This window comes from Anabrus simplex, chromosome 7, assembly GCF_040414725.1.
Source record: "Anabrus simplex isolate iqAnaSimp1 chromosome 7, ASM4041472v1, whole genome shotgun sequence".
NCBI classification, from domain to species: Eukaryota; Metazoa; Arthropoda; class Insecta; order Orthoptera; family Tettigoniidae; genus Anabrus; species Anabrus simplex.
Window position 1 is genome coordinate 346,902,963 of NC_090271.1, and position 16,797 is coordinate 346,919,759.

At 38.8% G+C, this 16,797-nt stretch overlaps 1 protein-coding gene across 6 annotated transcripts in view; it reads left to right on the plus strand.

Moving 5' to 3' along the window:
• The window catches only part of LOC136877650 (cyclin-D1-binding protein 1 homolog), a 77,773-nt gene extending 70,201 nt beyond the window's left edge, over positions 1-7,572 (plus strand). For all 6 annotated transcript variants that reach the window (XM_067151852.2, XM_067151854.2, XM_067151855.2 and 3 more), the window contains 2 exons: positions 6,969-7,250; positions 7,333-7,572. In XM_067151852.2, the coding sequence (XP_067007953.2) occupies positions 6,969-7,250; positions 7,333-7,482 (432 nt within the window). In that variant the 3' untranslated portion in view covers positions 7,483-7,572. The remainder of the gene's footprint in view (positions 1-6,968; positions 7,251-7,332) is intronic.
• The last annotated feature ends 9,225 nt before the right edge of the window (positions 7,573-16,797 follow it).

Genomic DNA, 16,797 nt, shown 5'->3' on the forward strand with positions numbered 1-16,797 from the left:
GTGCTCCTTGTACTTAGGGGTTTTCTGCCCTGTAACTATTGTGGTGGTGAGCTGAGAGCTCAGAAATTAATCTTGGGGCTCTGTAAATTCTTAAATTGTTAACCTGCTACTTGGTACCTGTCACATCTTTGTTATTTGTTATCATTTGTTGATTTTGAAAAGAAAATATAACCTTTGTTAAAGTTTTAAATTAACGTCAATTTCGTTAGTTGAGACCTATTCCCGCCCGCACCTTCTTTCACCTCTAACTACCACGGATAACTCCGTAACAATTAGTAATAGAGAATTGTTTCTTCTTAACATCATTTGAAGAAAACGGTGGAGGTCTAACGAATAGAGGTATTTCCAAAGGAAAGGGAAGAGCCATGAAAGGCATGAAAACGTAAGACTCTATTGACTCTATTATCGCTGAGGTTGGAAGAATGACCTGGGAAGGGAAGGCAGATGGGAAAGATGAAATTGAAGAGCCTGGCACATGTTACTAGAAGCAACGCATGACTGCCACTTCAAGGTGATAATAATCTCCCGGTTGTTGAAGTTGGGCATTCCAATTTAACATATACCCATAAATATATTACCCTTGTATATATGTTTTATAGATGTCAACAATGAGGAAATTTTCTCTCATCAATGCAAAAAGGGAAGCCTATCTATCCAGTCTTCAGGATCCATCCTCCAACACGAAGAAAGCACATTTTCTAGAATCCAAAAGAACATGTCAGACACAGATAAGAGAAAGCAACAGAAAGCTCCGGAACTTCAGAGACAATATGGCCTATCTCGCTCTGTCAGGTACACTGAAAACTCCACCACTGACAGCCATGAAATCCTGGAGCTTTCTAAGGAGCATGTCTCCACTCTTCTAAATCGTCCTTCTGCCAGCTTACCAAGAATTCAGTGTAGTTCTCAATGAGGTGAAACCTAGAAAGGCATGTGGCCCAGAATTAATTCAAGGCGATGGTCATTCCCTCAAAATGCAGATTTTCACTCATCCTTAAAATTTGGGGAGTCAGAGAATTAGGCCTAGTTGGTGGTGAGCTAATAATTTCCACTATCATCACAATCTTCAAGAAAGGTTTGTGGCATTACCCAGGCATTTTATTGATTGTTAATTGTTTCTTGTTAATGAAACTAATCTTGGTCGGTTTGGGCAACTTCATCAGCACTTCTCACTGTGACTGTGCAAACTATGGATTCGACGCTAATATTGTAGTTTTTTATTATTCTTGTATGTAGTTCTCTCCTACGATTACTAGGGATATCTTACAATCTCCAGTATCTTTTCAAGATAGTAATTCATATTTGTACGAAGTTCAGTTTAGAGCTATACATCACTCTCGGTCATTCTGGTCATTTTCTCTTTGGGGCCGATGACCTAGATGTTAGGACCCTTTAAACAAGCATCATCATCATCATCATCATCAAACATCATCATCATTTTCTCTTTCAACTCTTTTACTTTTGGAATTTTTTATTACCTGTTTTAAGTGATTTATTTGGTTTTCTTAATTGTGACGTTGACTGCATGCAAGTTTATGAACTCTTTTGTAGATTATTGTGTATAACTTGACATTTTAGTTTGAGATTATTTAGTTTCACATTAAAGTGTTTCCTTGTGGCAGCCCAGTTGATCCTTTCAAACAACTCATAAAAGTAAGTTATAATGCATCGCATTATAGATATGATGAACACGATTCCAACTGTCACCAATCTGCTGAAAACTGTGTAATCAACACTAATCTTGGTCAATTTGGACATTTTATTTTTCACGCCTTCACAATCATCATGCCAATGGAGGCTGAACTTGAATGACATCCGGAGTGTCTCGGTGACCCCGAAAACTATGGATTCGACACTAATATCGGCTGATGTCACTCCCCTTCCCCTAGGGATGTTCTACCCCTACAATATCTTTTCAAGATAGTAATTCATATCCATAGCAAGTTTAGTTGTGAACTGTTCTGGAACATACATAATCTCAGACATTTTGTACATTTTACTTATCACACCTTCTCACAGCCTCTCCCCCGCCCCCTTTGCCGATAGGGGATGACCTTTAACTTAAAGGCATTCAGAGTGTCAGTGTTCATCGAAGTGACCCCAAAAACTATGGATTCAACAGTAACATTCGTAGTTTTCGATTATTTTTAAATATCACCTCCGCTAGGGGTGTCTTACCCCACATAATTTTTTTTTCCAGATAGTATAGTAAGTCACGCGTTCAAGTTTAGTTGACAGCTATGCTGGAATATAACACTTGCATCCGTAATCTCTGCCATTTTTGACATTCTTTTTCACCCCTTCTCAACCTCCATTCTGCCTATGATTTAAATGGCATCCAGATTGTCACTGTGTTAGCAGAGTCCTGTTCCCACAGTCATTTTTTCAGATAGTAAGGTGTATATGTACTGTGTTTGGTCAAGAGTTATGCCTGTACATCCATAATCTTGGCCAGTTAGGACTTAAACGACATGTGGAGTGCCACTGTTCATCCCAAAAACTATGGATTCAACACTATTTTCTATTATTTTGATATGCCACCCCGTCCTGCCCATACAATACTTTCTTCCAGGCATTCATATGTCTAGCAGAATCTCTCCTTGGCTTAGCCCTGTATTCTACTGTAGAATTCTTGAGCTGATGTTGCCATGGTTACAGATAGTCATTTCTTCATCCGATTCTTAGAGCAGGGTAGCGTGATACCAATATCTCCAAAATGCTTGGTTTCAGGCTCTTAAAACATTGTTCATGTTGTGAGGTGTAAAATTTGTCTCGTCCTTGTTCAACAAATTCAATATTTCACCTATATTAGCCTGAGTTAATGTGCCAAAGGGCCTAAATCTAGGGAATGGAGAGGGATGTTAAAATTTCTTATAGATGGGATTACCTGCAGAGTCCTAAAAAGTAAGTATACAAAATTGGGTTCCAATTGGTGGAACAGTATGGATTTGTATAAGGAACGGACAGACAGATATTGTGCATTTTATATATAAACTACCAGTATATGTATAAGCTATACGTGTATCAGTCGATACTGATCTGCATTTAGGGCAGTCGCCCAGGTGGCAGATTCCCTATCTGTTGTTTTCCTAGATTTTTCTTAAATGATTTCAAAGAAATTGGAAATTTATTGAACATCTCCCTTGGTAAGTTATTCCAATCGCTAACTCCCCTTCCTATAAATGAATATTTGCCCCAATTTGTCCTCTTGTATTCCACCTTTATTTTCATATTGTGATCTTTCCTACTTTTAAAGAAGCCGCTCAAACTTATTTGTCTACTAATGTCATTCCACGCCTCTCTCCGCTGGCAGCTTAGAACATACCCCTTATTATTTTATTTTCTTATGCAAATTACATACTTCTTAGTCAAGCAGCTCGTCTTCTTTCTCCTAATTCTTCCCAGCCCAAACTTTGCAATATTTTAGTAACGCTACTCTTTTGTCGGAAATCACCCAGAACAAATCGACTTGCTTTTCTTTGGATTTTTTCCAGTTCTTGAATCAGGTAATCCTGGTGAGGGTTCCACACACTGGAACCATACTCTAGTTGGGGTCTTACCAGAGACTTATATGCCCTCTCCTTTACATCCTTACTACAACCCCTAAACACTATCATAACCATGTGCAGAGATCTGTACACTTTATTTACAATCCCATTTATGTGATTGCCCCAATGAAAATCTTTCATTATATTAACACCTAGCTACTTGCAGTGATCCCCAAAAGGAACTTTCACCCCATCAATGCAGTAATTAAAACTGAGAGGACTTTTCCTATTTGTGAAACTCAACCTGACTTTTAACCCCGTTTATCAACATACCATTGCCTACTGTCCATCTCACAACATTTTCGAGGTCACGTTGCAGTTGCTCACAATCTTGTAACTTATTTATTACTCCATAGAGAATAACATCATCTGCAAGAAGCTTTACCTCTGATTCCACTCCTTTACTCATATAATTTATATATATAAGAAATCATAAAGGTCCGATAATACCTACTGCCTTGAGGAATTCCCCTCTTAATTATTACAAGGTCAGATAAAGCTTCGCCTACTCAAATTCTCTGAGTTCTGTTTTCTAGAAATATAGCCACCCATTCAGTCGCTCTTTTTTCTAGTCGAATAGCACTCATTTTTGCCAGTAGTCTCCCATGATCAATCCTTTTAAATGCCTTAGATAGGTCAATCACAATGCAGTCAATTTGACCTCCTGAATTCAGGATATCTGCTATATCTTGCTGGAATCCTACATGTTGAGTTTCAGTGGAATAACCTTTCCTAAATCCAAACTGCCTTCTATCAAACCAGTTATTAATTTCGCAAACATGTGTAATATTATCAGAAAGAATGCTTTCCCAAAGCTGACATGCAATGCATGTCAAACTGACTGGCCTGTAATTTTCAGATTTATGTCTATCACCCTTTCCTTTATACTTAGGGACTACTATAGCAACTCTCCATTCATTTGGTACAGCTCCTTCATGCAAGCAATAATTAAATAAGTACTTCAGATATGGTACTATATCCCAACCCATTGTCTTCAGTATATCCCCAGAAATCTTATCAATTACAGCTGCTTTTCTAGTTTTCAACTTTTGTATCTTACTGTAAATGTCATTGTTGTCATATGTAAATGTAAATACTTCTTTAGCCTTAGTCTCCTCCTCTATCTGGAGATTATCCTTGTAACCAACAATCTTTACATACTGCTGACTGAATACTTCTGCCTTTTGAAGATACTCGCATACACACTCCCCTTGTTCATTAATTATTCTTGGAATGTCCTTCTTGGAACCTGTTTCTGCCTTACAATACCTATACATACCCTTCCATTTTTCACTAAATTTTTTAGGACTGCCAATTTTGCTTGCCATCATGTTATCCTTAGCTGCCTTCTTTGCTAGATTCAATTTCCTAGTAAGTTCCTTCAATTTCTCCTTACTTCCACAGCCATTTCTAACTCTCTTTCTTTCCAGTCTGCACCTCCTTCTTAGTCTCTTTATTTCTCTATTATAATAAGGTGGGTCTTTACCATTCCTTACCACCCTTAAAGGTACAAACCTGTTTTCACATTCCTCAATAATTTATTTAAACCCATCCCAGAGTCTGTTTACATTTTTATTTTCAGTTTTCCACCGATCATAGTTACTTTTTAAAAACTGCCTCATGCCTGCTTTATCAGCCATATGGTACTGCCTAATAGTCCTACTTTTAAGACCTTCCTTTCTATCACATTTATTTTTAACTACGACAAAAACAGCTTCATGATCACTAATACCATCTATTATTTCGGTTTCTCTATAGAGCTCATCTGGTTTTACCAGCACCACATCCAGGATATTTTTCCCTCTAGTTGGTTCCATCACTTTCTGAATCAGCTCTCCTACCCATATTAACTTATTTGCCATTTGTTGGTCATGCTTCCTGTCGTTCGCATTACCTTCCCGAATGACATTTGGTGAATTGAGATCACCTGCTACAATCATGTTCTTTCCTTATTGTTTCCCACGTAGCTGATTATCTTATCAAATAATTCTGAATCAGCATCTGCGTTACCCTTTCCCGGCCTATACACTCCGAAGACATCAAATTGCCTTTTATCTTTAGAAATGAACCTTACACCTAGAATTTCATGTTTCTCATCTTTAACTTTTTCGTAGCTTACAAATTCTTCTTTCACCAGAATGAATACTCCCCCTCCCACCATTCCTATCCTATCTCTACGTTACACACTCCAGTTCCATGAGCAAATTTCTGCATCCATTATATCATTTCTCAGCCATGATTCAAGTCTTATTACAATATCTGGTAGGTATGTGTCTATTAAATTACTTAATTCTATTCCTTTCTTTACAATACTTCCACAGTTCAACACTAACATTTTTATGTCATCCCTGCTTGACTTCCAGTTCGGTGTTCCCTTATCACCGCTCCCTAGGCCACCTCATTTCCCTGAATGTACCTCCCTGTTACCCTTCCAAACAACTTTCCTAACTTACACATAACACTGCGGTTTAAGTGAAGGCCATCTGAGCGCAGATCCCTATCTCTTACCCACCCATTAGGATCAATGTTTGGTCAAGAGTTATGCTGGTACATCCATAATCTCTGCCAGTTTGGACTTAAATGACATGCGGAGTGCCACTGCAATGTCAGTTAAGTGCTTCAAGAGTGAATGTGATTGTTTTGGTTGCACTACCAATGTTCAAAAGACCAAGTTCCTGGAACAACCCTTCTACTTTTCAACATCATCGTCTCGGGTACTCCACTGGAGCAGGTAGACCATTTTTCGTACCGGGGTAGTATCCTATATGTGCTTTGTAATTGTGAGCAAGATGTAGGGAGAATTTGTGCTGCCCTTGCAGCATTTAGGTGACTATCACACCAGGTGTTCGCAAATAAAGGCCTGACCATGAACACGAAACGCATGGTAAACTGTGCTGTTGCCTTCACAGCATTGCTGTATGGTAGCACTCCCTTTACTGACGTCACTTGAAAAAGTTTGAGCACTTCCACCAACAAAACCATTGATCCATCTTTAGGATCAGAAGGGAAGACCATGTCACCAACATCGCTGTTGTTGAAAAAGCACATGACAAGAGTCATCAGTTTAGATGGATTGGCCATGTCCGTCAGATTTCCTTGCCAAATCCTGTATGATGACCTTTGTTCTGGCACCAGATCTCATGGAGCCTCTATGAGGCATTACAAGGACGCTATGAAGATGATGGTTCTCAGTCCACAAACCTGGGACGCGCTAGACCATCCCTGCTGCTGTCAGTCTTTTTGAAGGGGAATGACAAAGACATGAAAAGGCCAGGTAACAAGCATGAAAAATCCATGCGGTACAATCACACCCAATATCTTATCGTAAAGCATGTTTTCACTCTACCTTTGTTAGATCAACTTTCAGAGTTGTAAATTGTTTACAAGATTTTTTTTTTTTTTTTTTTTTTTTTTTTTCAGGAAGTAAAAGCTGATGAGAATAGAGAGGAAGTGGATAATTCAGAAACCTGGAGCAATCAAGATCGTGAACTGCTGCCGCCCTGCATAGGTCTGGTGAAAACGGCACGGTCGTGTCTTAAAAGGATCAACAGGACGGTTCAAAGCCAAGGGAAATGTGACTCAGAGGAAAAAATTACTGAACTGGATAATTTAGTTATGGCTGTGGAAAGACTGAGCCCTGCAGTTGATGAGTTTGTCTCTTCTGTTTATCCACCAATGGATAGAACAGCTGTCAGAAGTGGCGTAAGTTGTTTACACATGAATTTCCTCTTTACTTGCAATTTTTCTTCTACAATATTGAAATTTACTTTTTTATTTTCCCCAGGCTTTATCGGTGGTGAGTGAGATTCGAGCAATTTTACAGCTGGCAAGGCAGAGTCACTACATATTGAAAGAAGACCATGCCTGGGTTGAATTCCTCCTGAAAGCTGTTGACCATAATAATAATAAGTTACAACCATTATTAGCATCATAGCCATCCTGTGTAACCAAGTTATCTATTCATATTTCCTGTTATCAGGTAAATGATTGTAAATGTCTTAATAAATTATTTTTCTTAACACAGTGTAGATTTTTTTCATTTGAAAATAATGATTGATATGGGAAAAATGCCTTGTGGCAAATTTTAATCCTTCAAGCCAATTTGCCATACATTCTACTTCCAGCACTGGCTCATTATGCAGTAGGTTTTAAATGCAAAGTCCGGCGTAGGGCAATGTTTGAACCTCCTTAACCAGTCATTCTAAATACATGTTCTGTAGTGTATTTTATATACTATTGGGGGCACAAGGATACGCACATATATATAGATAGAGATGAGCTTAATGATATTTCAGAATACCTGTGACTGTCATATCTGACACAAAAATATCTGTGACTTTTAGCTGTGATTCAGTCACAGGAAGCACGATTATCGTTATGGTATCTCTTTGGTCACAGGCGGCCAGTATGGAAATACTTCTAGTGGATATGATGACAGTGTCGGGTAGTATTTTTGGAAGATTCAGGGCATTAGAAGTGGGGAAAATAGTATTCACCTTTATAATTTTAAAGTTTTAATAATGCGTAGGGAAAAGTTTGTTAACATGGTGTGCAATAAAGTAATAAATGGAATGTGATCACCCATGTCGTGTCTCCGGGATACCAGTTACTTACAGTACTTAATGTAGGTTTAAAAATAAAACGATTAACATACAACAAGGCCTGATACTCATTACAGTACCTAAGCACATTGAAAACTGAAGAAAATGGAACTGAAAAACTGAGTCATATTATATTCATAATTTCTTTGCTACCAACAAATAAGAAATTTATGAACTTGATACAAAGATTCCTCCCTTATACAGAGTTATTCAGCTAATAACTCGTGAACAGTTATTGACACTTTTCAGTAATGGTACCAAGGGGCTAACTTACAGAACTGTTTTATGGCGTTAATATTTTTTGAGATCATGATACTAACTTTGCTTATTTTAAACAGTACCACACTATTTTGTACACATATCCTTAAATCTACAAACATTGCAAATTCAGCACCATGATTATTTTGAAAATCTGACAAGTAGGCTACTTCTCAAAAAAAAAAAATGATGTATTCAAACATGCTTCATTTGCCAGCTGAAGACTGACCTGTTCCATTTGTGCTACATATGATACATGAGCTAGCTATTGACGTATAGAGTTGTTAGATAGGTATCAACTTATCTGTACTGTGTTCATAAATACTCTGTTAAAATGTATGATTTAACACCTTTATTATCACCGTAGATAGCATGTGAATGAAAAACGGACATAGACCTTGAGCTACAGCAGATAACACTAGCCTGCAAAATAAAACTTTTTTTGTGTGGTGAAAATGAAACTAGGTGGGTTTTATGAATTTCTTAACGCAGAATTCGAAAAAAAAAAATAGTTTTGGCAAATCGCATCTGGTTTGGTGGCAATTTTACAAAATATTATTTTGTTCTTACGTAAAATTGTTGATACTTAGTATTGATTAAATTTGATGTATTAATGTAAATTTCAGCTTACAAAATGTAATCATATTTTTCATGCATTGAATACACATAAATGCTGCTTTGGAAGCAAGTAGATAGTATGTATTATATTTTTAATGTATATTGAAATTCGTGAAACTGAAGCATAAAGCGCCTATTTAGTTTTGACTGTACAGTTGCTTTTAAATTAATATAACCGTACCTTGAATAAAAATTACATGGTTAAACATACATAGTTTTGTTACTTACATTATGTGCAGGTTAGATTCATACCTCCATCTTTTCCCGTTTTCCGTGGAATTTCCGGGTTTTTGAAGTTCTTGAAAGATCTCTAGAAGGGTCGTCTCGTGCAATCGACCCACAGTAATCGGCCATCATATTCACATCACAACGTCCCTGATAGCGCCATTCTGCATCTTTGAGATCCTGGTGAAACCTTTCACTTTGTTCTTCACTGACAGCTCCTAAATTTAGAGGGAAATAATCCAGATGCGAAGCTAAGAAATGAAGCTTAAGGCTCATATTACAACCGAGCTCCTTAAATTTTACCAACATTTTCCTTACAATTTCTTTGTATTGAGGATCTTTAATGTTGCCAAGGAATTTAGTCACTACATCTTTGAATGCGTTCCATGCCTCTTTCTCAATTTTGGTCATCGTGTCTGTGAAAATTTTATCCTTCATCTGTTTACGAATCTGTAGTTCATCAAATACGCCGTCTTTGATTTTTGCATCTAATAATGAGGGAAATTTAGTGGATAAATATTGGAAGCATAGGCTACCTTTATCTACTGTATCGACATACAGTTTCATCAATCCAAATTTAATGTGCGAGGGTGGAAGTAGAATTTTTTCACGGTCAATAAGACTTGCATTCAAGACATTTTTGGATTCTGGTTGTAGTTGTTTCCTTTCTGTCCAATTCACTGTATCCCAATGTTTATCCCGTGCCCTGCTATCCCATTCGCATAGGAAACAGGGAAATTTTGTATAGCCTTTTTGTTGTCCCAGCAACAATCTAATGATCTTCAAATCACCACAATTTTGCCACCCATGCTCATGATATTTAAGTTTTTCAAGCACCAACTTTAAGGTCTCATATGTTTTCAGACATTTTTGTGGAGTGTGCAAGTGGACGGATGCCAGAACATTTGTATTATGAAGCAAAACAGCCTTTAAACTTATTTTGGAAGAGTCAATAAAAACACGCCAGTTACTAGGATCATACTCTTTCTCTCCCAATCGACGTAGAAGATTTGAAACATCCGTACAAAATACAAGTTCATCTTCTTGAGTATAATACTTTTGGACTGTTATCTTTGAAAGGAAACTGCTTTATCAGTCCATCATAAACATTGCATAAGGACTGGGGCTTTTAACACGTCTGATTATTCAAGTGGTCTAAGATGAAAGACAAATTCCCAACTGTCTTATCTTCAATCCTACATACCTCGCGGTCTATTGCGTATCTGGGGGAGTTTGTTATGAATTTACCAGGAAATCCCCAACTACAAAATGAAAATTTAGACAGCAATAAACCTATAATAAAATGCAAACAATAACAAATCAAATCACATAATTGTATTCTAAAAAAAGTTGCGCGAGAACATCTGTCAACATTACATCTTACGAATTTATGCAGATACTAAAACACCGAATTGCGTCAAAACTAGATGTGATAGGAAAAAGATAGCATCATTTTCGGAATCAGGGCAGCGATTTCCATAAGAATTACATATTTTCTATTTTACCGCAAAATCATGTTGGCTAGTGTAACACAGCACTGTGAAAGTGATCCAAGTGCTCAATTTAAACAATATTTTGTTACAGATACTTCCATCTGATATATTGGTGACAAAGTAGCAGGCTGTGATTTATCGACCTCCTCTCGACATAGGCTATATACTCTCTGGAGTGAACTATTCTTCTTTTGTTGTGAAAGTCTTTGTATTGAATATGTGTGTATGCTGTGCAGTAGATTCATTTCAAGGATACCGGGCGAGTTGGCCGTGCAATTAGGGGCGCGCGGCTGTGAGCTTGCATCTGGGAGATAGTGGGTTCGAATCCCACTGTCGGCAGCCCTGAGGATGGTTTTCCGTGGTTTCCCATTTTCACACCAGGCAAATGCTGGGGCTGTATCTTAATTAAGGCCACGGCCACTTCCTTCCAACTCCTAGGCCTTTCCTATCCCATTGTCCCCATAAGACCTATCTGTGTCAGTGGGACGTAAAGCCACCAGCATTTCAAGGATAATAAAGTGTGTTAAGAATTTGTGTGTATAATTGGTACAGTGTTGTTCAGAACATACCAGTTGGCGACAAGGTGAAAATTGCTGAATCATTCATTCAAAGAACTTTCAAGTTATATATTTATTTTCAATCCTTTTTCACAAAGTGAGGTTACCATTTCGGTTGCTGATATCCCCACACGGTACTAACGATCGACCACCAAAAATGTATGCTGCAACTTCGTTACGCTCAGGAAAGGATGCAGAACTCTTTGCTAAACCATTAGATGCATTCAACCAACACTGCTTTGTAAGTCCCTATTGGTCACCAGATTGAGGAGTTGTTCTATAATGCTTGTGTGATTGTCTACACTCAAAAGTTGATGAAAGTGCTACAGAGTCTCTAAGACTGTCGAAGCTGTAATACGGGAAGCAGCCTGCTTGTGTTCGACTTGAATGTCAGCTGTTAAGAGTTATCATTGCAACACCATGTAAAAGTTCTGGTTTCATTTTAATGGTCATTACTCTCGCTCTTGGTGTGCAGAAAATCCTAATGGTGTTTACAAAGTCCTCATTATGATAATATGATTGGTGTTTGGTGTGTTAGTGGAAGACAAATAGTTGGGCCGGGTTTTTATTTTTTGAGACGACAATAAATGCAGAGGTACCAAGATGACATTTTGATGCCATTCTTCCATCAGTTACCTAATGGAAGAAGAAAAATCACGTGGGTGGTTTCAACAAGATTCAGCCCCTGCTCGTACAGCATAATCTCGGAAGTGTTCGCAGACTGAGTCATCAGTGGTGGTGTATTTCCCCCTCATTCTCCAGACCTAACAGCGTGTGATTTTTACTTGTGGGGTAAAGTGAAAGAAAAAGTGTATTGAACAAATCCTCACACATTGGAGAAACTGAAAGAAAACATTAGGAATAAAATCAGAAATATTACAGTGGCAGAACTTACTCGCGTCAGCCGGAATGTGGTTACCCGATACAGTGCCTGTATAACCCAGGAAGGATGACATTTCCAGCTTCTTTTTTAAGGTAAGATTGTATGCACGCCTAAAGCAGAGCAGAGTACAAACACCGTAGTTTATATGAGAGACCCTGTACAGTCTGTTTCGGAATTAAAACAGCACCGTCCGAATTCACAAATACTCAGGGGACTTCCAAAAACAGAAGCCTGTTTTGATGACATAATCATACACAGTTTGTCGATGAAGGAGAGCACACTCAATCTGCAGTTGTGTCTCAACAGATTATTTGCATATCAACCGAGCTAAGTGTTCTTTTTCTGAAGAGAGAATTGAATATTTGGGCCATGTTATCAAGTATACTACCATTAGTAAATCCCTAGAAAAGGTTAGAGCTGTTAATGGCATGCTTCATCCTATTAGCATTGATGATCCAGGCGGATTTTTTAGTCTAATCACGTACTACCTCAGGTTTGCCATATTCATTGTGATGCCTGCTCCACACAGGTCAGAGTTACATATCGACTTCAGAATGTAAAGCCGCATTCTGCATGTTAAAGGCAGAGTTGTGTATAGTCTTAACACCCTATGATCTAAAATTACCAATAATTTTAACGTCAGATGCCAGTCCAACACTGTCCCTAGCCATCTGATTGATGGAGAAGAAAGCAATCGGTTTATGTACCACAATTACTGACGTTTAGTCAACTAGACAGGGAGGCTTTGGCAGGCACTTCGCAGTAGTGACTGACAAGGAGCCGCTACCTAGCAAAACACTGACTGTTCATCTCAAGCTTCCCTACAGCAAGTATATTTATGTATGCTCCTAACTTTTCAAATTTCAAGCGAACGATTTGCATTTTGCACCGTTCAGGATGAAACGCGAAAAGATCAGAAACTGAGCGAACTCATAGTTTCTGAATGAGGGTGATAGAGCTGTTATCCCTTCCAGACTGAGATTTCACGTTTTGAAAGAACATAATGAAAATCATTCGGGCTATGCTACATGTATTGGCCTGGAATTGATAGAGACATTGAACGCGTAGTAAATGGATGTCAAACATGCGCATTGACTGAAGCAAATCAACCAAAATCACCAGTGCATCCATGGAACAAAATGGAAGACAGTGCATAATGATTACTGCAACTTCATGGTTTGTATAAGACACCAAATTGAAATGGGCTGAAGTGCAAGTACCTCCACAATTTTGTTGCTAAACTGTATATTTGCTTCTCATGGAATCTGAGGAAGCATTGTCTCGGATAATGCAGCCATTTTTTTTTTTTTTTTTTTTTTTTTTTTTTTTTTTTTTTTTTTTTTTTTGCTAGTTGTTTTACGTCGCACCGACACAGATAGGTCTTACGGCGACGATGGGACAGGAAAAGGCTAGGAGCGGGAAGGAAGCAGCCGTGGCCTTAATTAAGGTACAGCCCCAGCATTTGCCTGGTGTGAAAATGGGAAACCACGGAAAACCATTTTCAGGGCTGCCGACAGTGGGGTTCGAACCAGCCATTTTTCAAAGCAATGAATTTCACACCTATTGTTCAACAAATGAAATTTTCCAAAAATTCATTACACCTGGTCACCCAGCCACGAATGGCTTAGCAGATCGAAATGCGTCCGTGCTGCCTCAGATGGTAATGTCCCTAGTATACCCCTTGCTTGTGGAAAGTCGCCAGCAGAGCTGTACCTAAACTGAAAAATGAGGATCCGCATTGATGTTTTCTTCCCTGTCAGACATCAACCTCCATTATCCGTAGCTAAACCAGGATGATTGTTTCAAGTGGGGGGAGAGTACTATACTTGGAAATTTGTAAAGAAGTAAGTATGGCCAGCAACACTACCTAGTTGTTTTGGACGAATCAGGAAGAACGCTGAAACGTGTAGGACACTAATTCAACCTAAAAGGTTACATTTGAACCAACACGGTCATACAATGTGCCTAGAGCTCTAGATTGGCATGTCTGATTTGACAGTACCACCACGCCATGATCCACCAACTTCTGGTATGGCAGTGATACCACAACAGAATCCCAACGTTTCAGCAAATGTAGGTGTCTGTAGATGGTAGACATTCTCGATTGCCTGTGCGGTTTTGTAATTTCGCTCTGTGAACGAACTCTGATACCTTAACTGTGAAGACTGAAGTGTTTTTCAAATTGCAAAGTTTATCTGTGCTTCCTGTGCGAGGCATTGAGGGGTATGAAGGAGGAGTTGGAAAGTTTGAGGGAGATAATTAGGATTCTCACAGAAGACAGGAAGGAAGATAGGACTCCCTCAAATGATGTACAGGTTACAGTAGGTGTACAATAGGGAGGGGAAGGAAAGAGGGGAGTTGTAGAAGACAGGTGGTCTAATGTTCTAAGGGGAAGGAGATTGCAGGCTAAGGGCTCTATTCAGGATCAGAATTCAGGACAGGTGTCTGTGCGAAATTGGTACGAGTCACTCCAGGTAGAACAACAGAGGGAAGATGAGGGACAGGGAACTGTTGGTGAGATGTGTGGAAGTAGGAGGAAGGAAAACGTTAGGAAAGGGAAATGTAAAGTAGAGGATAGGAAAAGACAGGTGGAACAGGGTCACGAGAGGGAGAAAAGGGAGGAGGAAGTAGCTTCTGCAGCTATCAGGAAAGCTAGGGCTGACCAGGAGGGGAGGGGATCAAATGAGGTGGGTAGGGTTGAGGCTCTGGTCATGGGGAATTCCATCGTTAGACACGTGGGGAAAGTGTGTGGAGGAAAGGGAACCAGGGTAGAATGTTATCCAGGAATTAGGTTGAGGCAGATGTTGAGGAAGGTAGAAGAGAGGGAGGAGGGGAAGGAGAAGGTGGTAGTGTTTCACGTTGGTACCAACAACGTAGGGCAAGCTGATGTAAGTACCAACATAGTTGGAGATGTGTGGGATCTGGTAAATGCAGCACGGGTGAAGTTTAAGAAAGCGGAGATTGTTATTAGTGGAATACTGTGTAGGAGGGATACTGACTGGAGGGTGATTGGGGATTTAAATAAGACTATGGAGTGGGTATGTGGGAAACTGGGAGTGAAATTTCTAGATCCTAATAGGTGGGTAGGAGATAGGGATCTGCGCTCGGATGGCCTTCATTTAAACCACAGTGGTATGTATAAGTTAGGAAATTTGTTTGGAAGGGTAATAGGGAGGTACATTCAGGGAAACGGGATGGCCTAGGGAGCGGTGATAAGGGAACAGTGAACTGGAAATCAAATAGAGATGACATAAAATTGTTAGTGTTGAACTATAGAAGTATTGTAAAGAAAGGAATAGAATTAAGTAATTTAATAGATATATATTTACCAGATATTGTAATAGGAGTTGAATCATGGCTGAGAAATGATATAATGTATGCAGAAATATTCTCACGGCACTGGAGTGTGTATCGTAGAGATAGGATAGGAATGGTGGGAGGGAGAGTGTTCATTCTGGTGAAAGAAGAATTTGTAAGCTACGAAAAAGTTAAAGACGAGACACATGAAATTCTAGGTGTAAGGCTCATTTCTAAAGATAAAAGGCAATTTGATGTCTTCGGAGTGTACAGATCGGGAAAGGGTAGCACTGACGCAGATTCGGAATTATTTGATAGGATAGTCAGCTATGTGGGAAACGACATGGAAAGAAATGTGATTGTAGCAGGAGATCTGAATTTGCCAGATGTCAGTTGGGAAGGAAATGCGAACAACAGGAAGCATGACCAACAAATGGCAAATAAGTTAATATGGGAAGGACAGCTGATTCAGAAAGTGATGGAACCAACCAGAGGGAAAAATATCCTGGATGTGGTGCTGATGAAACCAGATGAGCTCTATAGGGAAACTGAAGTAATAGTGATCATGAAGCTGTTTTTGTCGTAGTTAAAAATAAATGTGATAGAAAGGAAGGTCTTAAAAGTAGGACTATTAGGCAGTACCATATGGCTGATAAAGCAGGCATGAGGCAGTTTTTAAAAAGTAATTATGATCGGTGGAAAACTGAAAATAAAAATGTAAACAGACTCTGGGATGGGTTTAAATAAATTGTTGAGGAATGCGAAAACAGGTTTGTACCTTTAAGGGTGGTAAGGAATGGTAAAAACCCACCTTATTATAATAGAGAAATAAAGAGTCTAAGAAGGAGGTGCAGACTGAAAAGAAAGAGAGTTAGAAATGGCTGTGGAAGTAAGGAGAAATTGAAGGAACTTACTAGAAAATTGAATCTAGCAAAGAAGGCAGTTAAGGATAACATGATAGCAAGCATAATTGGCAGTCATACAAATTTTAGTGCAAAATGGAAGGGTATGTATAGGTATTTTAAGGCAGAAACAGGTTCCAAGAAGGACATTCCAGGAATAATTAATGAACAAGGGGAGTGTGTATGTGAGGATCTTCAAAAGGCAGAAGTATTCAGTCAGCAGTATGTAAAGGTTGTTGATTGCAAGGATAATGTTGAGATAGAGGAGGAGAGTAAGGCCAAAGAAGTAATAAAATTTGCATATGGTAACAATGATATTTACAATAAGATACAAAAGTTGAAAACTAGAAAAGCAGCTGGAACTGATCAGATTTCTGGGAATATATTAAAGACAATGGATTGGAATATAGTACCA